Here is a 25,562-nt window from a genome sequence, read left to right as displayed (position 1 = left end):
GTGGCCAACGGGAGTGAGACGGGCTCGACTCGACCGGTGGACGACGAGAGAATAGTCGGCCACGACACTATTTGAAAACGTGCTTGAGGACTGTAAATGTGTTTTGTAACATCAAGTAACTTTAGTTTGAAGGCTATTTGCAAAGTAGAGCCGTTGAATCGTGTCGATAAACCGCTAGCCACCACCGCTAACTCCGTGCTCTGCTTGTGCTGTGTTCGCTAGCAGCGAAACTTAAGAGGCAGCGATTTTGGCTCGCAAGTTTTGTAAGTTTCACTCCTTATGGCGATTTTTAAACGCTGCTCGCTTGTTAACACCGGTCGAATAGAGTTGTTGCTGTTTTGTGCTTAGTGTGGACTTAAGTTGTGCGGATATTCTTGTCTAATAATAAACGACTGTGAGACTCAGGTGATCTTTTCAGCGTCTACATTTGACAGTGTTTTGATACAAGTCAACAATATTAAACAAAATCATTCTAAGCCCTTCGAAAATGTCTCACACAAAACAAAACCACGGTTAATACAAAAAGTGAATCCTATGGTTTCCGGGACACGGGAGGCACAAAAAAAAAACCTTTGGTTCGCCTTGCAACCGTGACTCCGCCCACGCTCAGGTACTGGTCAGGCTTATGGAAATACCTTTCAACCGAGCTGTCCCGTACCATGAAGGGCTGGCACCAGCCGCACAGGGCTAGTGGGTAAACGCCCTTGGAGTCCCTGGGAAGGGTGCTGGATGGTGCTCTGACTGGGAACTCCGTTGTCCTGCTGGAGGACTTTAACACACATGTGGGCAATGACAGTGAGACCTGGAAAGACGTGAATGGGAGGAACGGCCTCCCTGATCTGAACCAGAGCAGAGTCCTGTTGATGGACTTCTGTGCTAGTCACAGTTTGTCCATAATGAACACCATGTTCGAGCACAAGGGTGTCCACCGGTGCACCTGGCATCAGGATGCCGTGGGCCAGAGGTCGATGATCGACTTTGTTGTTGTGTCATCCAACCATGTGTCTTGGACACTCAGGTGAAGAGAAGGGCTGAGCCGTCAACTGATCACTACCTGGTGGTGAGTTGGATCTGCTGGCAGGGTAGGAGCCCGGAGAGACTCGGTTGGCCAAAACATATTGGGAGGGTCTGGTTGTGCCCTCTGTCAGTGCACTCCCACCTATAAATGTCCAAAATAAATCAATCAATTCAATTCATTCATTCATTTAGTCATTGTGTATGTGAACAAAATGAAAGCAATCGTATAGATAGGGTCTGAACCAACCAGACAGAAGTTCTCTGTCTGCTGCCATGAAGAGGTCGTTGCTGACCTTTTGAGGTGCCGTATCTGTTCTATGGTTGTTCCTGACGCCTGACTGAAACACCTCAGATAGCTTGTTGTCATGCATCATTGGCACCGCGGTGAATTACAATTCCTTTAAATTTCCTTTTATCCTTAGTCATTAACTTCAAGTAAAGTTAGTCTGGCCTGCTCTGCCACTATATTGGCTGTTGTTCCGTCTACACAATACACGTCTCAATAAAGTCTACCCAAAATGTTTGATATTTTCAGGTGTAATTATACAATAATGTTTATCTATCTGAAGATCTGTAGATCTATCTATCTATCTATCTATCTATCTATCTATCTATCCATCTATCTATCTATCTATCATTAGCTTTACCTGGCGTTAAGAGCAAAATCCCAACAGCTCATTTCACCAGTAACACGCCAGCCCTTCTAGGAAGGCATGTTTTAATGTTACAACCATGTTTAATGTTATGTAGATAACTGCAAATAATCCAACTGTTCATAATATGTAAATATCTTGTTTTACCTTTCTTACACTATAAATGTTTTTGATTCATTTTTTATTTCTTTATTTGTTTTTAATTAATATAATTTTTTCTTCTCTTTTCACTATATTGTTGCTGTAATTATGTAAATTCCCCCAATGTGGGATTGATAAAGTTATTTTATTCTATTCTATTAAGTTTGCATATTTTGTGCTGTAGTTGCCATGCCAGTAACTGGTTGAATAACTCACTTTTTCACAATAGGCCCCTTTAATATTAAAGTTTTCACTGTGTGCTACATTATGCATGACATTCCTATTTGCCTTAAAAGCCTTTCTCAGAAAATACTTCAAAATGACAGTCAATCTAAAGCAGATCAAAACCATCATTTTGTAGATTTTTAATTCTTGATTCTTTTTTAAAAAAGAAATTAGAAATTGCAGCGATTGCTTAAATGAAACAATTGCACAGGCACGCGTAAGTAGCACTACCAAGGATACTTTGTGTAATGTCACCTTTCTTGTCTGCCCTTTTTAGGCACTGCTCCTCTTCACAGCTCTAAGTGCCTGGGAAATGTCAATAAACACCCCAGTCTTGTCCCTTCAGGGTTGCGATAGGTTAACAGTAAAGGGCCTTTGTTTAGTTACTGTTGGACGTCTCTTTTTAACAGGCCGAAAGACAATGTGAACCAAAGACCAGGAAATGTTGTTGAGAGACTAAGTTCATTAGCAACATGTTAGAAAATAGTCTGGATTTTACTGGTTTTAAAAAGATTATGCTACATGGTTTGAAACGTTTGTATCTCGATTGTATCATTATTTTGAGGGGTCTTGCCACATTGTATCCTATATTAAAATTTACTGTGCTATTTTTTTAAATTAATTCCATGAACATACATAAACAGAACAGCAAAGAAAATTTAACATTGTTGAAAGAGGAAAAAAACAAAAAAATAATCTAATTTCTCTCGATCATGAACAGTCTTATTTCTTTCTTTTTTCTTGTAAAATAATGTAAATATTAAAAGGATGGGTCATACTGAAAATCTGAAAAAGTTGAATATTGACCTACGGAACAAAATGAAGTAAACTTGAAGTGGGAATATGCAAATTATTTTTAGCTGGGCAGTAGAGCAGCATTCAAGCAAACCGTTTACCTTCCCTGCCATGAATGGGACCCCTCCCGGATTTTACTTAACTACCTTTTTGTTGTTGTTGTTGTTGTTGTTGTTGTTTAGGTCATTCTTGTGTCTGTTTAACAGCAGTAATTTTTCAAAAGAGCAGGGGGCAAAACTGGCATAGATGAGCGTCACATCTGTCTGTGGACTGTGGATCGATTGCTATAAACATGATATCAGTTCTAATCTGTCCTTCCAATAGCATTGCAAGCGCCCTCAAAAAATGTCAGCCCTGTTGTCTGACAGGGGTACGTTGAGTTGTACTGGCTGAGTGTGTGAACGATTGTTACTTCTAAGCCAAAATCTTTGAGAGATAGGGGAAAGCTGCTGTGGCTCCCTTGTGCTGTACATGTGAGCACAAGCACGGTTATGGTTCCAAGATGGAATTAAACTTTTAAGATTCTTGCTGACCAAGCTTTGCTGTCACTTTGTTTTGTAAGTGAATTTTCATTTCTCCTTTCCCCCTTTCAAATTTTGAGTTTCTGACTGTCTAATCAATATTCAAATTTCACATACATTACAAACTGTAGTTTAAAAAAAAGTCTATTACGCTTGGAGGGCTCGTATCATTCATTCACAGGACTTGCATGTGAAATAGCGGCTACAATTGACACATAATAGTGCTTTAGAAAGGGTTATAATGGTGTGTATTTTTGTATAATTAATAATAAATACCCTGATATTCACTTCTCAGTGATTTACGTAATTTGCTTGTACTGTGGAAGCTCAGTGATGTCCACAGGGTTTGTGTACTAAACCCAGCCATTATTTGGGCAGGTGGAACTCCATTCTACCTATGCTTATGTGCTCTATCATGTGCTTTCACGTTACTAGAGACTCTGAAACCCCCTGAAAAGGTAAGACTGCCCCCGGTGGCAGGATGCAGATAGAGTATAGTATGCAGAGGGGGTTGTCAAGGTTGAGAGAGAAAAGAAAGAGGTGGGGATATCTTGTCCAATGTCAGTGCTGTTGATGAGGGGCACCCCAAAAAAACGGAATTTCACTGTGTCAAAAGCAGTCACAGGCATACACAGCAAACAGAAGTTGAAGTGTGTATAAAAGTATACGTCTGTATTATTATATTATGTGTAAAATCTCAAACATATAAAAACAGTTTTAAGTGTACGTGTACAACCAAGTGTCTGTGCACAGACTTTTTTATTGCTCAGAAAAAGTGAAAAGTGTGCAGTCATCTGCCAATTAGAGATATCTCATCCAAAACTTGAAGGGATTTGCAAGTTATCATCATAAGTTTATGCAACCTTTCAACTTGCCCAAAACATTTGGTCAGATCATTATTTGTGCAGCCTATCTGCTCACTGGTGGGAATGCAGCCATTGTAGCTCACTGAATATGTGTGTGCACAACAAACTCCTATGCGCCCCAGGGGCCCAGGTTTTTGCTCGAGGGGATAATAATAACACTGTCACTTTGAGTTGCCTCTGCCTCACTTTTATCAGGCCCCCACCTAAGACCACTGCTCAGTCCAGTGAGAACCGGGCCCCTGTGGTTTCTCTTGCTTGTGGCGTGGCCAGCAAGAGGACGGACCCTTGATCCAGTTTCCTGTTCCTGTTTCACTCAAAACGTTCACACGCACAGCTTAATAATCGACAATGCTATTAATAATTAATTAATAGCATTGTCGAGTTAAACTCCGACTAAGGCACAAAAGGCATGAAGAAAACTTTGATGATTTATGACATTATCTGGATGCCTTATTTAGAGTTGGAGAACATGTGTACATGTACTTTAGTTGTCCAGTTGTAGTCAAACTAAAGAAATAAATTGTTTTTGAGTGTCGTGTAAATGAACTGCCTGTCAAGGGGCCTGGCAGCAGGTGTCACTCAGTGGGCCCCTTTGCCCGGCTTGGCATAAGGTGGTTCAGTTAACTAGGAGGCATTGGTCCCCATTAACAAGTTCAAGTTTGTTGTTATCCATAGAAATCGGACTCTCTTGGACATAAGGACACGTTCGTATTGCTTCCTCACCAATTGGATTGTGAACAAATTCATGACTCATTGTTTTGCAGTTGTATAAACCCCAAAAGGGGACACCCTTCCCGACCTCTTGGAGTAATGCAAACATACCCAAAGGAAATAGCAAGATCCAGAGTGGCCCACGGAAATCATGAATCATTGCCAGGGCTGCAATTGTATGCCGCCCCAACTGCTGCACAGTTGGCTGCCCTGACGCGCCCTTGCTACATCCCGTACATCACTCTTAAAATGGTCATTGTCTCGTGTTCGTCATTAAAATAAACACTGCATCCTCCCGCATGGTACATGGAGACCTTAGCAGGCATGCAGATCTTGACATGACATTAGCCCAGAAATGGGGGTTATTTTTTTTCACATACTAGTTTCAGAATTATAGTATAAGTATAGTATAGTATATATAATATAACATTAACACAAACACTTGACAACACAAACAACGGATGTGGTCACTGTACACATGGGTAGCAATGTTAACATATGCAGATGCAGCATGACGCAGTCAGCTGAGGGGGATCTATTGCGATATACAGTCAGTCAATAACCAGTTTAAGATCACACTCAAACTGATTGGTTCTCCTGATCTGGTATTTATGTCGTCTGATCGTAGATTGGGCTACATTTGTAAATCTTGATCTCCAAATTTACTGACAGAAATGATAGACTGAAATAATTATGTGAGTTGCTTATTAAAGTTAATGTCTTTGTGAAATTGGGAACAATTTGTATTCTGAAGCAGTTAGGTTAGCAGTTAGTTGGGTTACCTTTTGACTGGTGGGCCACATTGGGTTATAAAATGTGACAGAGGGGGCGAAGCAGGAGCAGATTGATGGATTGTTTTGGTGAGCCACCCCATTGGTGGAAAAAAAAATAATCATGGCATATGTCGAAAACATGTGTTTAATGTACAACAAAAGTATTCGTCCAACGGTATATAGCTCTTTATTGAAATTAAATTTTTAAATTTTTAACTGAATTAAATGCTGTAACTTACATTAAAGCAATGAAAAAAAAAAATAAATACAGCTATTTTATGACTGACTTACTGCTAATATAATTATTTGAAGTTCCGCGGGCCGGATTAAAAAGCTCAACGGGCCGCATTTGCCCCCGAGCCGTAGTTTTCCCACCCCTGAGTTAGACCGTCAGTTATTTGCAGTAAAGTTAGGGTTTGTTGCCACCTGCTGGCAAGTAAAAAGACGCAATGTAAACTACTGTTAATATACCATTAAAATAATGTATGGCAAACAATTAATGCCAAGTTTAAAAATGTATTATTTTCCATGTTAAATATGGAAATTCCAACCAGTCCTTGGCAAAATAGAAGGTTTTGTATGAATATGAACATCATGTGAGAAACTGTTAATGGGGCTGCTAACATTTAGATACTATCGCACAAAGAAAACTCAACTACTCACACAAAGATAAAGGAGTGAGTCAAATAACAAAAGAACATAGATATATACAAGAATTTTGCCAAACCCCACAGAGGCCATGTAATCACTTTATCATGTACAAGTGTTACTTGTGTGTATTATGCTTTCGTCTACCATTAACAATAATAAAGACACGCATATGACAAAACAACTTGTGCTGTCCAAATGAGTCATTGAAGATTTAATGGGCTTTAAAGACAAATTATATACATTAATGCTAATTGCTACAGGATATTGTGTAGCATTTTATTTGAAATGTGCTTTTTTACAAGCATTTTTCTCAAAAACAAACAAAAGAAAAAGTCAGGGTGAATACCGTACAATAACAAAGGTCATACACATAATAACTAACCTGTTGCTCATATCTTTTACTGGCCCTTTAGCAAGTATTAAACTCTTGTCTTCTGTATGTTTAATTGAGTCAACTGTAATAAAACAATGCACTACAGTTTCTCCCAGAAGGAACTCTTAAAAAAAAAAAGTTGTTGCTTTTATTTAAAAGAAACAAGAAGCATCAACCTCACCAAGCTTCATTTCACTTTTCTCATTTTTGCATGGAATCAATACAAGCGCGCGTGTGTGTGTGTGTGTCAAATCACTGTATATCGCTACAGATGCCCTCTGAGCAGCAAAAAGTCTAGTTGCAGACTTGCACCGAACGCAGTGAAAAACAGAAAACATGCTTCAGTGCAACTGACTTGACAAATCTGTTCAGAACTCTCTTTTTTGACTGCTTACTATCAATGTAGGAATACACAGGAAAGAGAGAAAAAGGCAGTGATGGTACAATTAAAATATTGCCCAAGGACTGTGTCTAACTTCATGATAAATGTATGCCATATATGATACATAATAGTTGATTGTCTCTAGAAAGAAGTTCTGCAACGGTGTAGCCACAGTTGTTGGGAATGTTTCCTTTCACATACTTTAATTGAATGAGTTAATGGTTTGGTACCTGGCTACAGCTCAAATTTGGGTTTATGTAAAGTTGAGAAACCTGAATTCACAACTCCGTAATTTTATCACTCAACTGACTGTAGTTTCGACGGAGGGAGTCCTTCTGTATTGAAGATTTGCCGAGTGTGACACTGAACAAAATACTTGCAAACTTAAGTTTTGACATTTGAAAGAGCGGTTTGAAAATCAACAGTAGGAATATAGCCATAAACATTCAAAACTGAGAAACAGAGCCTCATTTTTATAATGCAATACAACCATCTATCAATTACAAACTGGAATGACCTACAAACTACTCATCTGCTTTTTTTTTTTGTTTACTACAGATCAAAGCAAAATTCCAAATGCAAAACAAGCGAAAGACGACCCTTGACATATACAACCAAAAAAACCCTAATGAACTAACCCATCAATTTTACAAAAGCCCATAAGACGACAAACTGTGAAACAAATCCAGTAAATCAAACATTTACAGACTGCTTATATTCTCTTAATGGCATCATCAATTTCTGAAATCTGGTCCTTGAGCTGGTTCCATTGTTCTGGATTCAGAGAGATTCCTAAAAGATAACAACAATAATGAAAATCATCTTCAAACACGGAATAATTATATGTACTGTATAGAGACAGATATCTGTAATATATTAATATGGGCTAACTTTATAAGTTACCTTTCTTCCCAGGCTTCATGTCCCCATCTTGGTTCATCCAGTACTCTCTGATGTCAATCAGGACTTTACCCTTAAAGTCCCGGACACTGACGTACCTCATCTTTCCGATCTTTAATGACGACATAAGTCATTTCAGTTGTTGTTTTCTTAAACGACTGAGCAAAATACTTCACACAGTACCTCACACAACAACTTCCCATTATGTGTGTATGCGTTTGTGTATTTAGCCATGTACATTATGAAATTACACTCTACAATATTCACATCTATCTTGTCAGTTGTGGCTCTAGTAGAATGGAAATCATCCATCAATTACCAATAAGTAATGAACTTTAAAAGAAGAAAAGAAAAGTATAGCAGGTTGCTTATGATGTGAAAAATGCCCACCTGGAACATGTTGTCACCCTCATTGCTGGTGCTCTTTGATGAACCACTTGGCTTAGAAGTCTCTCCACCTTTTGGTTTGGTCTTTTTCTCTGGTGGTGGATTTGGCTTTTTTTTCTTAGCCTGAAAAGTAGGACGATCGTGTTTTGTTTCACAATTATATCTCTTGACTATGTTACACTTAAAAAAAAAAACAAAAAAAAAAACAATATAAGCTTAAAAAATAAAGTGTGGAACTGTGTCTTTGATTCATCACTTCTCCATTGTGGCGATTTGCATTTAATCATGAGAAGTCTATTATATTTGTTTTCCAAAGTAAAATTATATACAACTACATTATATATAAATGACCAGTAGTTCACTTTAAAATACAATGTTGTCACCTTGAGAAAACCCTCAACTTAATTCACTGATGAAAGAAAATAAAGGAGTCAATAATTCAGCAGATTCAGAAAAGAGGCAACAGTATATCCGCAATAAGAATAAGAAATCATGAGAAGAACACTAAAGTAATACCTAAAAGGAGAATAATCATTTCAGAATGATTAGTAGGAAACATGGGAACAAAAGGTAATAAGATGATATGTGCTTGTAACCTTAACATAGTATATCAATAAAAAAAATAAATAAAAATATTGAAGCATGAATCTACAGACCTTGGTCTCCACCTCACTGTCAGAGTCACTTCCAGAGGTGGAGGACAACACTTCCTTTGATTTGGGCATTCTGCTGTAACATTGGGGAACAATTGAACACATGATGAAAGATGATCTCACATGGGCATGCATTCAACATCACTACTCAGCACCTTGCACATGGGCAACGGCGTTCACCTAACTAACTGCTGTCCTCAAACTCAGAACATTTCATTACAGATAGGCGTGTACGAGTGTTTTAGGTCAATAATGGGGTGATTAATATAAACATGATTTTCAGGCAGAAAACCCACATGGTGCTTCTGGAAATTAAGTCTGTTAGTTTTTCCAACTATTGGGGTTTTAATGAGTGGGAAAATCACTCCCAAGATTCCAATTACAGACCATTTGACCGTTGTTTTAGTTAAAAAAAAATAAACGTAAACATTTTTTTTTTTATTTGCCAGGATTTTTAGCTGTGATTTTTTTTTTTTTTTTTTTTTTTTTTTTTTTTTTGCTGAACAGTGAAATATTGAAAATGGAGCGAATGCGGACAAGAAGCACGACTGACAAATACAGCACCATGCTGCGTGTGCCCATTATCTCATAGCTTACTTAGCTAGCTACGTCCCCCAATGGAAGGCCTCGTGAGAGAAATAAAGCACTGCTTTGGGCGTAGAGCGCCTTAGCTTGATATATACTAAGGCAATTACCGAGCACTGTCGAGCGATATAAACTACCACTTTCCTGGCTGTATCGTAACGACAAAGACTGTGATCTAATACGACGAAAGACGTCATTGACGCCATCTAAGCTAGACAACTAGAATGATTAGTATCTATGGAGCCTTATGTCGAATGTCCGTGCCGTGTTCATTTCGTGCCAGCAGGCAAACGCGGTTAACGACACTGAATTAGTAATTGGACATTGGAATTAGTAAATTAACAGATCAACGGAACGCAATGAAATATAGTCATGCGGGAGTTTTCCAAGAGTCCCAAGACATATTTCCGTAATTGGGGTTGTTTGTTTCTTTTCTCCTGAAATAGTGATGAATGCTTACGTGAAATTGTAGCACGGCTCTCTTGAAAGACGCAAAGTTATGAAAATCCAATACGAAATAAAATGTATAGTTTCTTCTTCTTCTTCCTCGTCTTCTTCTTCTTCTTCTGCTTCTTCTTCGAATTCCGGCAGGCTGTACGCTGTAAGGTGTAAGGCTGCCCTCCATCGGCCAAATAAGATACTACTTAAATAACTCAAATCCTCTCATACAACCCAGAGGACTGGTGGAATTCTAACGCAGCCCTCCCAAAAGAACCAGGTTTTGCCCCCTACTCTAAAACAGTTTCCAAAGAAAAAAAAACACGAGACCCACATCAGACAGATCTACAATTTACAAGAAAGTAACACATGATCCACAGTCTGTGATTCCCCACACATACAGCAATGCCCCAAGTCTCAGCCTAGTTAAGATAACATCATCTTTCCACCCCAAGCTTTATGTTTTACTGAAGGTTGCACAGAATAATAATGCCGGCCTTTCTGCTCCTGATCCCACTGCTGTTGCCACGTAGACTCAAGCTTTTCATTACAGACGCTAATACATTCTCCCTTAACCATTAGGACGTTAAATTCTATACTTTCTTTAGTTAAGGACTCCTTAGCTAACCTGTCAGCAATTTCACCCTCAATTCCCGAATGACCTGGCATCCACATTAAACACACATGACAACCTGAGCTCTCGAGGTAACCTGGTTTGTGTGCGCAGGCCACCGTAGTTCACTGGCAAGCTTCTGAGAGGGAGAGTGAGTGAATGAGTGCTGAAATCTAAAATCTGACCAATAGATGGCAAAATGTTACACACTGTTACACACTATACCTTTAGTGTACCTTTAGTGTGCCAAGAGCAGTGTCCAAAAGTTTGTTGTTGTTGTTGTTGTTGTTTTTTCCAATAACGCTAATGAGTGCATTCCTTTTAACAGGAGGGAAAGATCTCCCTTAGTGGTCTAGGGCTATATCAGCTTACCTGACAGTATGTTGTTCCTAACTGGTAAGCTTTATGAAAAAGGAAGGTTTTTAGTCTATTCTTAAACAAACTGACTATGTCTACTCCATGAAATGAGACCGGGGGGACGGACCCAAAATAAAGGAGTCAAAAAGCTAAAACCTGCATCATCCGAGCAAAGAGATCCAGGAGGATGCTACAATTCTATAAGCTCTTGAATATAGCATGGAGAGTGAGAACTTTATTAGCAATCAGAAGGATCTTTAAATGGAAGCCAACGTAAAGATGTCTCCCTTTTAATGGATCAAAAATGAAGAATGATGACTTGGCACACCCATTCGTTATATTATATTTTCTCAACCTGTATGGTATTTCTGTTCATTTTCTAAAAACAAAGGAATATAGAATAGAATAGAATAGAATAGAATAGAATAGCACACCTTTATTAATCCCACATTGGGGAAATTTGCTAATTACAGAAAGTAGTGCAAAGAGAAGGAAAAATTAAAAACAAAAAAAAACAACAACAAGATATTTACATGTTATGAACAGTTCCACCAGTCTGTTGGGGGTAATATTGAAAGCTGAGCTAAGCTCCACGAAGCGCAGCCACACGTGTGTTACGTGTGTGTTCATTTACAAAAAACTACAACATGCTTTGTTAGTTCCCTCAGGGGTGTTAATTGTTATTGACAGTCGTTACATTGATTAAATTCCTCACTACTTTCCTTGCTTCAATAAGTAATTACATCACGCAAAGGAGGAGGTTTATGACCACACTCATCTCTAACACCCAACAAGCCGATGGGGGCAACATCAACTATAAAAGTATATAAGACAGAATATACATTTCATTTTTGATTCAAGTCAAGCAAATGGGAGAAAAGTTCTAAGTACATTTCACACCATGTTTTTTTTTTTTGTTGTTGTTTTGTTTTTAACGAGGAACATTTCCACCAACACTTTGGGACATTATTTGAGTTACAGATGTTACACTGAAGAATTTACTGAGTGGGGAAAATGAAAATCTCAAAATGCTGAAAACAGTCACAATAACAAAAAAAAAAACAACATAACACAGTACTGCCCTCCACCACCAAAGAGTTTATTACAACTCAGATTCAAAGGGCCTTTATCTTTACTTATACCATGTCGAGGAAGCTTATCTTCTAAAGTACTGACAAAATGAGACATGAATTTACTAGAAAACGTGGCAATGATTAAACACGCATATAGTTTAGGTCAGGATTTATTCTTTTTTTCCACTTTTCCTGTCTGGCAGGAGTGACAAACAAAACAGGTCTGGAAGCCAAGCTGGGAAAAAAAGCAGAGCCTGAAGCCAGAGGACATAAGCCAGTCAGATGGTTTCAAGATACAGATGCTGTCTTTTTTCTTCTTTTGAGTGGTTGGGACAGGGAGGGGAGGCAGGAGGAGACAGAACAGAAAGAAGAAGGAGGAGGCAAAGAGAGGGAGTAAGAGAACACTGGCAACCGGACATAACAGTAAGTCGTCACAGCAGTAAAACATAGCAACCAGGCAAGCAAGCATCAATGCAGGATTTTGCTTGCGACCATGTTGGTATAGTGAAATGTGAAATCTATATAAATATATATCGGTTTATATATATAATATATATATAATACTATAATACTAATACTAATACTAATAATATATAATACTATTTTGTCAATTTATCTTGGCTCATTTTCAACACAGGATATAGTTGACCACAAAGAAGGAACTGTTACCCTAAAGAGAGATATCATTTGCAGATTATTGCCATTTGGAAAACTGTTGTTCATTTGTAGCCCAGTCCGTGTCGACCGAAGTGGCAGAAGAGAGGGATGGTGACACACAGGCAAATAAACTGTAAAATAAAAAGGACAAGAAAAGTGATCACACAAAATCAAGTAATTTTACGTTATATATTCAATATAAGCTGAAGGGTTTTTTTTTTCTACATGATAGAGTTGCTACCCCTACTCTTAGCAAAATATCTAAAAATCTAGAGTTTTGATTCACTAATGTATTGGACGATCAAGCAATCTCTCCTACCAACCTCAAGACTCAATAGTTTGTGGGGTTTGAATAGGATTTTTGTTCAGTGGGAAAAGGATATAATAAATCTTATTAATTAGGACGTCGCAGTGGGCTGGGCAATGTGTTTGCTTATGATATCAATGTGAAATAACCGAATTACAATAAATGTACTCTACCTGTAAGATAAACATTGCTACAACACCAGCGCCGGTGCACTTATAATTCCACGAAAACCAGTCCCTCAATTTCACCAGACAACCCTACAAGACAAAAATAGAATAAAAATGTGTTATTTTGTGTGTGAGACCAGTAAATTGTTTTCAAAGCGTGCAGCTTTTTACAGCAAAAGAATAGACTGGAGGTGACCTCCTGCCAGTTGCTGTCGACAAGGACGTCACAGGGGTCTCTGGTGCAGCAGGAGATTGGGATGTCATTCCCCCAGTCTTGCAAGCCATTGACTCCACAGCACTGAAACTGTTCAAAAAATATGTTACATTACATAGTAGAAGAGATAACTCTGTTGCCTTAGTATAAACATTTCAAAATGCAACTCTTTAATTTTGTGGAAAAAGCTTTTCTTTTTCTTTCTCTTTCTTTTAGTGACACTTGTTTCTCATCCTGTCTTAAGACACACACACAATCTGCTCCAGCCAGCTTTGTACATGTGTCTGATGAGAGGGATGGTGCTGTTCAACAATGAAGAGCACATTTGGCACAGATGGAACATTTATTACATTTCATTTAGATATTTCTAATTTCAATTTAAAAAAGAAGATGTCTGAGATATTCAGAATCTTCGGCCAAGGTAATGACAAATAGATTGAAGTCTTAGCGCCGGCCCACATAGTATTTGTTTTGAAATGTTTCAATCAATTAATGACATCACTATAAATGAACCCTGAGGTAACTCATAGGTATTGGCCAGTGCTGCATTTGGTAAACACAATGAGATGATTGGTCAGAATTGGGAGTCCATCAGAGCACCACTACACATCAGATAACAGTTAAATGAACAATGAGAGAGACTTCTTGATTTTTACCAAATGCTGGACATCGTCAAAGTCCTGTTTAATGGTCTGGTTTCCATCCGGACTGGAGCCTCTGTAAATCTCCATGCTTACCCTCAAATCGCTCTCAATGTAAGTATCAATCTGCACGAAAGATGATCAGTTATTCACAAAGGCATTATCCCCATTATATTGCTGTCCATATTATATATGGGAAGAAATGGGGGTTTGAGATGAACAGCTGATAGTTGATTTTTATCTGTGGATTGTTTTGACTGAGGCTGATTGAGGTTTAAGGGTGATTATTATCTCACAATCAAGGCCTGAAATGACTCCCAAAACCTGAGGTTTTTGTCAACATCAGATATGGAATCTTTTTCTCAGCCTTTGAAGCCGAGAGATTCACAAAAACATTTGGGAATTCAAACATTTCCTTTGGCTTTTAGAGAAATTAACGTATATTTGTTGAAATCTTTCTAGGTAAATACAAAAAGAATCAATAAACTCAATACTCTCAATAAACAGAATAACCTGAATGAAATAAATTGCAAAAATATTTTTGCAAGGCTCAGTACACAATTAAGAAAAACTGATGATATCAAAAATTAACAGTGGCTGACATTACCTTCAATAAAAAATAATGACTGAGCACTTTATTAAACAAGGATCAAAAGTATTTAAAAATATATTAAGAGGTCCTTGAAGATAAATAAAGGATCATTTGTCTTCCTTTCCAATTAGCCCCTAATTTCTAAAATGTTACAATTGCCACCCTCTTAAAATGTCACCTGTCGCTGTTCCTTCGGTTATGAAGGGTACTGAAAACATAGATCTGCAGTACTGCCTTCACTAGGTTCTATTAGCGCTGCTTTATTTCAATGTTGCTGCTTCTCAGTTCAAATGAAAAAACAAAAAAACAAACAAAACAAAACAGTCTGGGTTTCAGTGACTTAAAAAAACAGCACTTGATGGTCATAGTATAGTTCTGCGTATATTCATACACGTTGCAAGTATAAGTTCCACAGTTTGCATTTCACTTTTCTTTCCATAAATCACAATCAATGTGTGAAAGACGATTTTTTTTAATGAGTTTTTTTTTAATCTATGTGATTCAATACTAGTTTTGAAAAAAAAACATTTTTTTTCAAAAGCAGCAAAACATGTTGTGTTTGTTTATTGTTAGCAAAAGAAATGTCTCTGTATTTGATGAAATTAGATCAGAAAAAACAGAAAGAATTGAAAGAATTTTGCCTACCTGCCTGCTGAAGACCAGAAAAATGATGGCCATGGCCAGCTCTACCAGCATCAGGATGAACAGCAAGATAAAAAACTGCAATTGATTTGAAACATTAGCAACTTATTTACTACATGTAACTTAACATGTTATTTGTACACAGAAGCTATTATATTATATTACTCAAATCAAATACTCAAACCTCTCTTCATGGAAATGAATGCCAGCTTTGGTGGGGACCCAGTGTATGACTACGCATAGTCCAATATAAATATTAATAATATATCAATAATTAACACGGCCTCGTACTTACACTGATGAGCATGCATCGATTCTCTCTCAGGCTACCCAAAAATCCAAGGTAACACACGCCTGTGGCAATGGCACCTGTCACCACAAGAGTGTTGGCAGGGTAGATGGGCCAGAATGAGGTGCTGATGGAGGCGAACCTGGAGTGGATCATTTGAAATTCCCCAAATGCCACCACAAATGCACTACACAGCTACAGCACACAAAAAAAGCATTAAAAATGTTAACATTTTGGATAAGCCTTGTATTTGCTCGTAATGAATTTCTTAGTCTTGTCATTGTTATTAGCAACATTAAAATGTAGCATTTTACTGAAAGCCAGCAACACTGAAACAGTTTTTGGTTTGTTTTATTTTGTTTTTGTTTTTGCATTATGCATTATGCACATTCAGGCAAATTTTTTTTAGCTTCATTTAAGCAAAATGGGCAACATGTGTTATATTGCATATTTGATAGACGCAGTCCACAGTACAGAGATATAGTGTATAACCATGCATATTTGTGAAAATGAAAAACAAAAACTTAATCCTGTTCCTGTGATTTCCTTTGATACTGTTTCTATCATCCCAACTTCTTAATAAACCTGTAATCCAATTATATGTGCCCTGGATATTTGTTATCATTTTCTTTTCTTTTTTTTTATTGTAGTGGATACCAGTGGATGGAGGTGATAAGTGACTTACCCAACAAAGGAAGTTAAGATTTATCACAGTGGTTTTTAACCAGCTCACACAGGAGGTATTCATCTTTCACTGAAATATCTGGAGGAGATGTTAAATGTTAACGTTACTGCTACTCTTGGAGCAAAGTTGTTTACACAACACCATTGTTTAATATGGCAACACTCAGAAGTCATAATGGTCCCCAAGTCGAGGATTATCACTCTTTTTACTTACCCTCGTGATTAAACTAGGTTTGCAATTCTGCAGCTTATGTCAAAGACTGTATTTTCTCTTTTCAACTAAATATGTTCTGACTAAATATTTTTATTCGCACTACTGATTTGAGGTCAGAGCTTGTGACGCATCGAAAAGGTGTCCTTTGAAGACAATACAAAATAATACTTGACTAGATGTCCAAAAACACCATAATCGGTGTTCTTAAAGTGATCAAGAGAATCAGCACTAATTTATCCAAGGAAATGTATCTTTGATTATTCATCTAAATTGTCATATTCTTTGTAGCTGATACAAGTTTTATCTAAGTGTCACTTGAAATTGAGGGATTAAATCCACAGTCTTTAACCTTTCCAGTAGGTTTTTCTTTTCAATTTATCTGTTTGTTTTTTGGTTTTTTTTAGAAATACACAAAATCAAGCAATTGCCATCCACATAATTAAACCTATAAAGCGTGAAAATCCAAAATGTCCACTGCTACTCTTAGTTAGATAATTAAAAAAAACTAAACATATTATGAAAGTCCTGCTGTATTATACAAAGTCTGAACTTGGAAAAAAAAAATTTTTTTTACATGCTTTAGGACAAAACAAAATGTTTGTCAAATAATAGTAAAACAATTTCAGATATCTGGCACCATTCAAAAATGCGCTCAGATTAATTTTTTTTCACTTTCTTCTTTCTTACAAGTGGAATTAATTATCCACATATATTATTAGAGTAGTTTAGTTAGTTAGTTAGTTTAAATAATGCAAAGCCGTATTTATTGCCTTCTCCTAATTATAATGGTCAACAGTTTCTGACATGTATTTGACAGGTTTAAGGTCATTGTCAGAGACGACCTCCTGACAATCAACATACAGAAAATGAAACTGATCTTACCTCACACAATGTACTGCACCGAGAGCTTTTCCAGTAAAAGTCATTGGAAACCGTGTTGCGATGTTTTCTTTGGGTTTTTAAACATTGTGTGTCAACCGACAACAAGTGGGCGGAGAAAGAAGGAAAGTCACCCGGTGCTTTCTAGTGTCATTCTGATCAGCCTAAAGGTAGACAGGTAATTAACCTTTTGAATAATTACAACTCGCTTGCATCATTTTGTCTTTTTCATTGCAGACAAGGTGTAGGCCTTGAAGACAGATACTCCTGGTGTTCTGCTCTCAGACAGACATGTCACTTGCACGCAGCTGTCTGGAGGAGGGTGGTGACGTCACCCGTGTAGCGCCCGAGGGCAGGGAGGCGTTGGCCTGACTGGGATCTGACACCACTGACCATCTGTCTTCCACCGATCAGGATGATCTGCTGGGTTGTGTAGCAAACGCGGAAGTTCCTTGTTACCAGGCTCTGGATGTGTGGTGGTACGTGGAAGGAGCTGAGAGCAATGTGAATAAACTTGTGGGGAACAGACCCATAGGCATTAGCGAGGTCTAGCCAGACCTAGTGTGTTTTGTTCTGCTTTGCTGACTGTATCTGTTCCCAGATTATACTTTATAAATATATATATATATATATATATATATATATATATATATATATATATATATATATATATATATATATATATATACATATATGTATATACATATATATATGTATATACATATATAAATACATATATATATGGCATATACAGTATATATATATATATATATATATATATGTGTGTGTGTGTGTGTGTGTGTGTGTGTGTGTATGTGTTTTTGTATAATATAGATATAATAATTGTTTAATTATATCTAAAACTAAGTTTAAATACACTTAAAGTGATGTGATGGAAAAGAGATTTGTGTTGGGGGATTGGACTTCTTAAGGGGGAGAACCAGAAGGAGGCAGAACCTGTTACAGTCAGGTGGAGGAAGGTTGGACCAAGGCGCAACTCAGAGTGGGGGCAGACTTTTGACCGTTTATTTCAAACTAGCAGTCAAAAGAGAGAGCAAGTGGGAAGCACGCTGACTGAAGGCAGGTAGATGGTGGATGAGGGGAGACTTGCAGTAGGAGGGAGTCCAGGGAGACAGCGCACATTGCAGGCCTGTGGATTGTTTTCCTGACACGAGAGGCTAACAGTTATTTATTGAAGTCACAAGGGGAACTTGCTTAGTAAAGTTCTCTGAGAAGTATCGACGATGCATTGATCTGGCTGGAAAAACTGGGGTCTTTAACCATCAGCAGCTGCCTGTACCTGAGACCTACCCTGCAGAGAGCGAGAGAGAAACAAACAGCTGAGAGAGGGAGGGGAATTCACAAATAAGGCAGACTGCCTAGTCATGGATATGACAGAACCAGGGAGGGACATCTATTGACTGAATCCTCGCAGCCAGATCGGGCCGTCATGCAAACGGGCCTGCCTACAGACAGAGGACTGCGTTCTCCGGCTCCTGCCAGGGAGACACAGAGGCTGTGGCAGTATTTTTGCATATAATTGATTGATAGTTGTAGTTGTAGTATGCTTAGATAATCTATCTGTGTTTCTTTTTTTAAAAAAAACATAACAAGCATCAAAACCCCTGCTAGCATCTCCAGTTGAATATCCCTGAGTCATGCAGGATTTGATCTGAATCTAAATAAAAGAATTACTCATGTCTGCATTTATGTGAATATACATTTATGCAGTTGGCTTGCCTATCTGCACTTTGAAGCAGGTAGTGTGTTTTTTTTTTTTATTGCTTTTATTATATGTTATATTGTCTTCCTCATTCGTAAAATACATCTGTAGCTATGGTGCTACAACTGTTGGGCTTGCCTGTGTCTGGTCTGACGCTGCAAAAAAAACGCCCCTTTGGTGTGTGTGCTCTCCCAATATTGAAGAAACCTGGGTTCACTGAATTCATTATTACCTTGGTGTGACCGTTTAGTCTCACTGACTAAACGGTAAGTAACACAGTCAAGTAACACTTGAATACAGTTATCAATATTCAGGTGTGATTCAAGCTAAATTAAAATTTTTGGGGCTTAAATTGTTTTGTAAACAGACTGGTATATACCAACAGAAGACAAAACGTGGCAGACTGGGGCGCTGCCTTCGGCCTCTGCTTAGCGTGCACTCACATATTTTCACAGACCAGAAGCAAAAAACATGGCGACCCAGAGGATTTTTCGGCCCAACGTGCAGTATCGCCTTTAGCCACCAGGGTGTACTCACTTACACAGAGCTCTACTGCTGGCGTCATAATAAAATGTATTTCCCTTTTCGAAGTTATGTCCATACATGAAAACAGAAAGGAAAGGCTACTATAATAATCAAAAATAATTAAAACGCTATTAAAAAGGTAAAATCGCAATGAACAGATGATGATTGTTGTTGTTTTTTTATTATATTTTTTTTTTACATATTATTCTGCATCCAAACCTGCGATTACAACTGTATTGCTCATGTTTAAAAACCTCATCTTCGCTCTGATTATTTCAAAAACATTTCTGTATGTCTCCAAACATTTGCAGTGACACTAAATTGTGTAAAACAGGCAGCTTGCAATGATTGAATTTATTCGTCTTGTGAAATAGACAATATGTATATGGACGCTTCACTTTATTACGAATTAAGCCGAAGAGGAGTTATTGTTACAAACCAGTCGTGTGTGCTCATGCCAGCAGAGGGTAACCTCCACACATTGGACGACTGTATTTTGAAAGTACGCCACGTGGAAGGTGCCAAACTGCACAGTCACCTTGCAGTGCTTTTCGAGACCAACGTGTAAGAGGGAAAGGGGATAACGCAAACGACGAATTTTCTTCCCATTAGGCGTGCGTGAGGCTCACCAGATTTTAAAACGTCCAATGAAATGTGGAAATGACTCGCCGGTATCAGGCGCTTCCATGATCATGACAGAAGTAGGCCAAACTACCCCGGCCGTCACATGTTTGAGGAAAAAAAAAAACCTCGATTGACAGGCAAAGATGCCCTATAACGGTGAGAAATGTCAAGATTTCATTGGTTTAAAATTCTGTCTGTAAACTACTTTCACGAATTCGGCCAATGACGACTTTAGTTCGGGAGGAAAAGGCGGGGCCCTGTTTTGGTATAAATCAGGGACTCGCGCCATTTTGCAGAATCATACAAAGGAGAGTGCAGCAGTTCACGTCTGGGCATCGTCAACCTTTAAAACAAAAATGAGGGAAATCGTTCATCTTCAAGCCGGCCAGTGCGGAAATCAGATCGGCGCCAAGGTTAGTAGATTGATGTAGGATCGAATGTCACCGTTGGCGTCAATTTCGTGAGATGAGGGATTTGAGCAGACATTGCAGCCGGTTCATTGTGCCCGCTGGTACAGCCACACCCTGCGCCCAGCAGTCGCTTCTGAATCGCCTTGAAGCTAATGTTAACGCGTCGATGGATTAAAAGACGCCTGAATCGACACAATGGAATAGAAATTAATCTAAACTTTTATTATTTCGTTGTTTTTTTCAAAAAAATATTATTTCGATTGTAATCAGGTTAGACACGACCGAAAAGCGGAATTTACCTCTTAACTTCTTTCTTAATACTGCGTGCAAAGCTAGATGGGTAGTTATATTTATTCTGAGGTCTAATTTATATATATCGCCAAATTATTTACGCTTTCTAATAAATTGGACCCAAAAAAGTCATTCTGAGAAAGAAATGTATTTAAAATATTTCGGTCTCTTATTTGTTCTTTGACGCAACGCCTTTTTGGAACCGGCCCAATTCTTATTTTATTTTATTTATTTATTTTCATTTTTTTTTTCTTTTTTTTTTTTTTACGCTATTTGTAGAGGATGTTGGTTGGTAGTTTGAGGCGCTGCGTTGTGACGTAACATGTTTTTTCAAATCCATATGCCGCGACTTGCAGCCAATGAGGTGGCAGGCCGAGCCCGCCGAATTTCGAGCGGCGGGAGAAGCCGTCCGGATTTGGTCCCGACAATGCTTGTGCAGATTTCTGGAGGATGGAGGGGAGGGGGGGTTTAAGTTGCGGGGTTCATTTGCCACCAACCTGACTAAATACACTCCACCCATTTCTTTTTCACGAAGTACCGCTTGACGACGTGTAATGAATGGGCTTGTTGCTTGACTAAACAAGTGCTCCATGTGCCTAAAAGAAAGATCCCTTTAAATGTTCTGAACCCTAGTTTGCTTGAAGAAGCAGGACAGCTGCATATCATGCGTTTTGTCATTTTAAAGGGCAAAGTGAGGCCTGCCCTCCTTGACATGAGGAGTTGGCTACTGTGTTACCATAGAGTCCCTCTATGAAATGGTTGACAGCTTTTATGCAGTTTATTCGTCACAGGTTTTTAAAATGTTACTCCTTTTATCAAGACTGTTTTGCATAATGCAGTTGAAATGTGCTCTTTTTGCAGTTCTGGGAGGTCATCAGTGATGAGCATGGAATTGACCCAACTGGTACTTACCATGGCGATAGTGACTTGCAGCTGGACAGAATAAATGTTTACTACAATGAAGCATCTGGTAAGTTTAAATTCAGTGGGCTGTTGCACATGATACAATAAGTATTGAATATGTGTAGTGACACGGTTTCATTTTTTTTTTTTTTTTTCACAAGGAGGAAAATACGTTCCCCGTGCTGTGCTGGTGGATTTGGAGCCAGGCACCATGGACTCTGTCCGATCTGGACCGTTTGGTCAGGTCTTCAGACCAGACAACTTTGTCTTTGGTAAGTATTGAGATGTGTGGACATTTTCTTTTAATAATTGGTTAAACCGTTCAACTAACATACAATATGATTTTTTTTTTTTTTTTCTTTCTTCCTTTAAGGTCAGAGCGGTGCTGGAAACAACTGGGCCAAGGGCCACTACACTGAGGGTGCAGAGCTAGTGGACTCTGTCTTGGATGTAGTGAGGAAAGAGGCAGAGAGCTGCGACTGCCTGCAGGGCTTCCAGCTCACACACTCCCTTGGCGGTGGAACCGGTTCCGGTATGGGCACTTTGCTGATCAGCAAGATTCGCGAAGAGTACCCAGACCGCATAATGAACACATTCAGCGTGGTGCCCTCCCCAAAAGTTTCAGACACAGTCGTCGAGCCCTACAATGCCACACTCTCAGTCCACCAGCTCGTAGAGAACACTGACGAGACCTACTGCATTGACAACGAGGCCCTGTACGACATCTGTTTCCGTACCCTGAAACTGACCACCCCTTCGTATGGCGACCTCAACCACTTGGTGTCTGCTACCATGAGTGGTGTCACCACATGCCTAAGGTTCCCTGGGCAGCTTAACGCTGATCTGCGCAAGCTGGCTGTGAACATGGTGCCATTCCCCCGTCTGCACTTCTTCATGCCAGGCTTTGCCCCCCTAACGAGCCGAGGTAGCCAGCAGTACAGGTCACTCACAGTGCCAGAGCTCACCCAGCAGATGTTTGACGCAAAGAACATGATGGCCGCCTGCGACCCTCGCCACGGTCGCTACCTGACCGTGGCTGCAATCTTCCGTGGCCGCATGTCAATGAAGGAGGTGGATGAGCAGATGCTGAATGTGCAGAATAAGAATAGCAGCTACTTTGTGGAATGGATCCCGAACAATGTCAAGACTGCCGTCTGTGACATTCCTCCTCGTGGCCTCAAGATGGCCGCCACCTTCATTGGAAATAGCACAGCTATCCAGGAGCTGTTCAAGCGCATCTCCGAGCAGTTCACAGCCATGTTCAGGCGCAAGGCTTTCCTTCACTGGTACACTGGTGAGGGCATGGATGAGATGGAGTTCACTGAGGCTGAGAGCAACATGAATGATCTGGTGTCCGAGTATCAGCAGTACCAAGATGCTACTGCTGAGGAAGAAGGCGAGTTTGATGAAGAGGCTGAAGAAGATGGTGACTTGGCCTAGATCTTTTTCCACCTTTTTTTTTTTAACACTTTAACTCTGCCTTGATGTTTCCATTTTCCTGTTCTGTCTGTAAATGTTAATTAAAGATTCTGCAAAACTGAAAATGTCTTGTTTTTGACTTTATTTTGGATGGGTAACATTGACATGAGGTGATTAAATGTGTTTTGTTCTGTTGGCATAGTTTCTTCAAGAATTACCAGTGGCAAAAAGTCTCAATGAAGTTTAACACTACATTTTATTCTATTTTTTCCTTTTTAGTGGAACGTGGTTACAATAACTTGAGTCAATTGATAAAATGTTTTTTTTTTTTTGCATAGAACTTGAAATGTATGTCAGTAATGCAGACAATAAATAAACAGACAAGCTTAAGAAGTGCGGCTTTATGAATATTAATCTTACTTGATTAACGTCTGGTTCTGGAACGCATAATGTTCCTGTTGATGACTACAAAGATGGATGACGCCATCTTGATTTTTCGGGTTGGAATTAAGATGGAAGGATTCTGAAACTGGATGAGTGAGAGAACAGTGCATCCATCTTAATAGTATTGGCTAGTATTGGTAATACATAAAAAATAGAAGTTATGTAAACGGTTATTTAAGCTCTTTAAATTATAATAATCTAATTTGAGATTTGAGCTAAGTATTTTCTGATCATTTTAAATTGAAATTATGTAACAACTCAAACCACAGCGCCTTTACTGTTTGGCAAGTGGACATACAAAGCAAATGAACAAAAACTATTGTCCTGATAAGCATAGCAAAGTTGAGCAAGGTGCAGTGATTTAGTCAATTAAGGTTAATGTTATCAAAAGGATGGCGTTTACAGTAGTCAAACTGATGGAACAACATTGTTGGTCATATTTGGGACAGAAACTCTGCATATCAGTTATTTGATAACATTGTGAAGATTTTTTTAAACTTTATATGTTATAAAGATATTTATGCCCATGTTTTACAAAACACATCCACAGTTGAAGTTCCGAGGTCGACGTGTGTTGTTGCTGTTCCTTGATTGTGAAAGCTGCCCTCTGACATTCATACCATGACTGATCTTGGTCTTTTAAAAAGTGAACCGAAAGTCTTCCCCCCCCGCCCCCAACCCCCCCCCCCCCCCCTCTCTCTCTCTCTCTCTCAAGGATGGCTTTTAATCATGGCTGGGGGTCCTTTTATTATTTCCCATTCAATTTTGGTTGGCTTTTAATGCCTTGTATTGCTGGCACAATATCTACTGAGTTTTTGTGTATTTCATTGTTTCATTGTGTGTTTGCTTGTTTCCTTAATGCTTATCTCTTTCCTACACTGTTGTAAAGCACTTTGGGTATATCTTTGCGAACTTTTCTACTTTTGATTTGTCACCAATCTTTATGGCTATATTTATAATTTAAGCAGTCAAAATCTGGCCTGCCTTGTCATTTTATACGACCAGCCATACTTTGTTTGATTATGGTTGTTTTAAAAAATAAAAATGCGTACTGGATCAAAGCGGACATTGACAGTAAAGCTCACTACCTGGCCAAAAAAACCCACCTGGATTTAACCAAGCAAATAGGTAAGAGCCTCCTAATGGATGATTGCTGTATATGTGATTATCTTTCAGTTGGAAACAAGTTATTTAACCCTGGGTAATGGATTGGTTAGCTTCTCATTTTTAAATTCATTCATTCATTCATTCATCTTTTATACCCGCTTATTCCTATTCAGGGTCACGGGGATCTGCTTGAGCCTATCCCAGCTGTCATAGGGCAAAGGCAGGGTGACACCCTGGACAAGTTGCCAGTTCATCGCCGGGCCACATAGAGACAAACAACCATTCACACTCACATGCACACCTATGGATAATTCAGGGCCTTCTACACTTTCAGAGACCTAGAAATGTTTTTAAAGAATTAAAATATTACTATGTTTAAAAAAACAAAAAAAACAACAGGCACTGGTAATTCAAGGGAATATACAGTACCTACTCTTACGACTCCGGTGATTATGGGATTCACACTCCATACCAATTGGTGGCAGTAGTGCTACAACTCGTTGAATGGTCGTATAATCGTAGAAGAGCCGTGGAATTACAACACAGTCCGTTTGGGACTTGGCCAAGCTAACGGAAAACTTCAAAAGAACGTGGAGATAGAGTAGGGGAAACGTCTAGCTGTGTGTGGTGTAAGGTTTGCTAGCTGATGGGCGCGTCGGTGTGCCGGGAACTGGAACTAGAGCTTCCGCCTTGTCAAACGTCAGCGCGTGCGAGAC

The 25,562-nt window shown here is 38.9% G+C and overlaps 3 protein-coding genes across 4 annotated transcripts; 1 reads left to right on the top strand and 2 right to left on the bottom strand.

Moving 5' to 3' along the window:
- Positions 1-6,535: 6,535 nt before the first annotated feature.
- Positions 6,536-10,245, bottom strand: sub1b (SUB1 regulator of transcription b). 2 transcript variants are annotated; one of them, XM_076047016.1, is made up of 5 exons: positions 10,094-10,245; positions 9,052-9,124; positions 8,399-8,518; positions 8,012-8,120; positions 6,536-7,900 (listed from the first exon to the last, which is right to left on the bottom strand). In XM_076047016.1, exons 2-5 carry the CDS (start codon positions 9,118-9,120, stop codon positions 7,821-7,823), a joined length of 378 nt encoding a protein of 125 aa, XP_075903131.1. In that variant the 5' UTR covers positions 9,121-9,124; positions 10,094-10,245; the 3' UTR covers positions 6,536-7,820. The 2 variants fall into 2 exon arrangements, with proteins under 2 accessions (XP_075903131.1, XP_075903132.1); XM_076047017.1 differs by having other exon boundaries at positions 9,052-9,121; positions 10,094-10,243.
- Positions 10,246-11,462: 1,217 nt separating this feature from the next.
- LOC142902250 (leukocyte surface antigen CD53-like) lies at positions 11,463-17,564 on the bottom strand. Its single transcript, XM_076047153.1, has 8 exons — positions 17,404-17,564; positions 16,309-16,386; positions 15,630-15,818; positions 15,338-15,412; positions 14,116-14,226; positions 13,442-13,549; positions 13,252-13,335; positions 11,463-12,902 (listed from the first exon to the last, which is right to left on the bottom strand). Exons 2-8 carry the CDS (start codon positions 16,369-16,371, stop codon positions 12,834-12,836), a joined length of 699 nt encoding a protein of 232 aa, XP_075903268.1. The 5' UTR covers positions 16,372-16,386; positions 17,404-17,564; the 3' UTR covers positions 11,463-12,833.
- A 2,993-nt stretch (positions 17,565-20,557) lies between these two features.
- Positions 20,558-23,420, top strand: LOC142902143 (tubulin beta-1 chain). Its single transcript, XM_076046986.1, has 4 exons — positions 20,558-20,685; positions 21,835-21,943; positions 22,038-22,148; positions 22,250-23,420. The coding sequence occupies exons 1-4, from the start codon at positions 20,629-20,631 to the stop codon at positions 23,314-23,316; spliced, it is 1,344 nt and encodes a 447-aa protein (XP_075903101.1). The 5' UTR covers positions 20,558-20,628; the 3' UTR covers positions 23,317-23,420.
- Positions 23,421-25,562: the final 2,142 nt, after the last annotated feature.

Source organism: Nelusetta ayraudi, unplaced genomic scaffold, assembly GCF_046127955.1.
Source record: "Nelusetta ayraudi isolate G7.1 ecotype Tasmania unplaced genomic scaffold, CSIRO-AGI_Nayr_v1 ptg000092l, whole genome shotgun sequence".
Lineage (NCBI taxonomy): Eukaryota > Metazoa > Chordata > Actinopteri > Tetraodontiformes > Monacanthidae > Nelusetta > Nelusetta ayraudi.
Note: the sequence above shows the minus strand (reverse complement) of the source record. Positions and strands in the feature narration are given on the sequence as shown.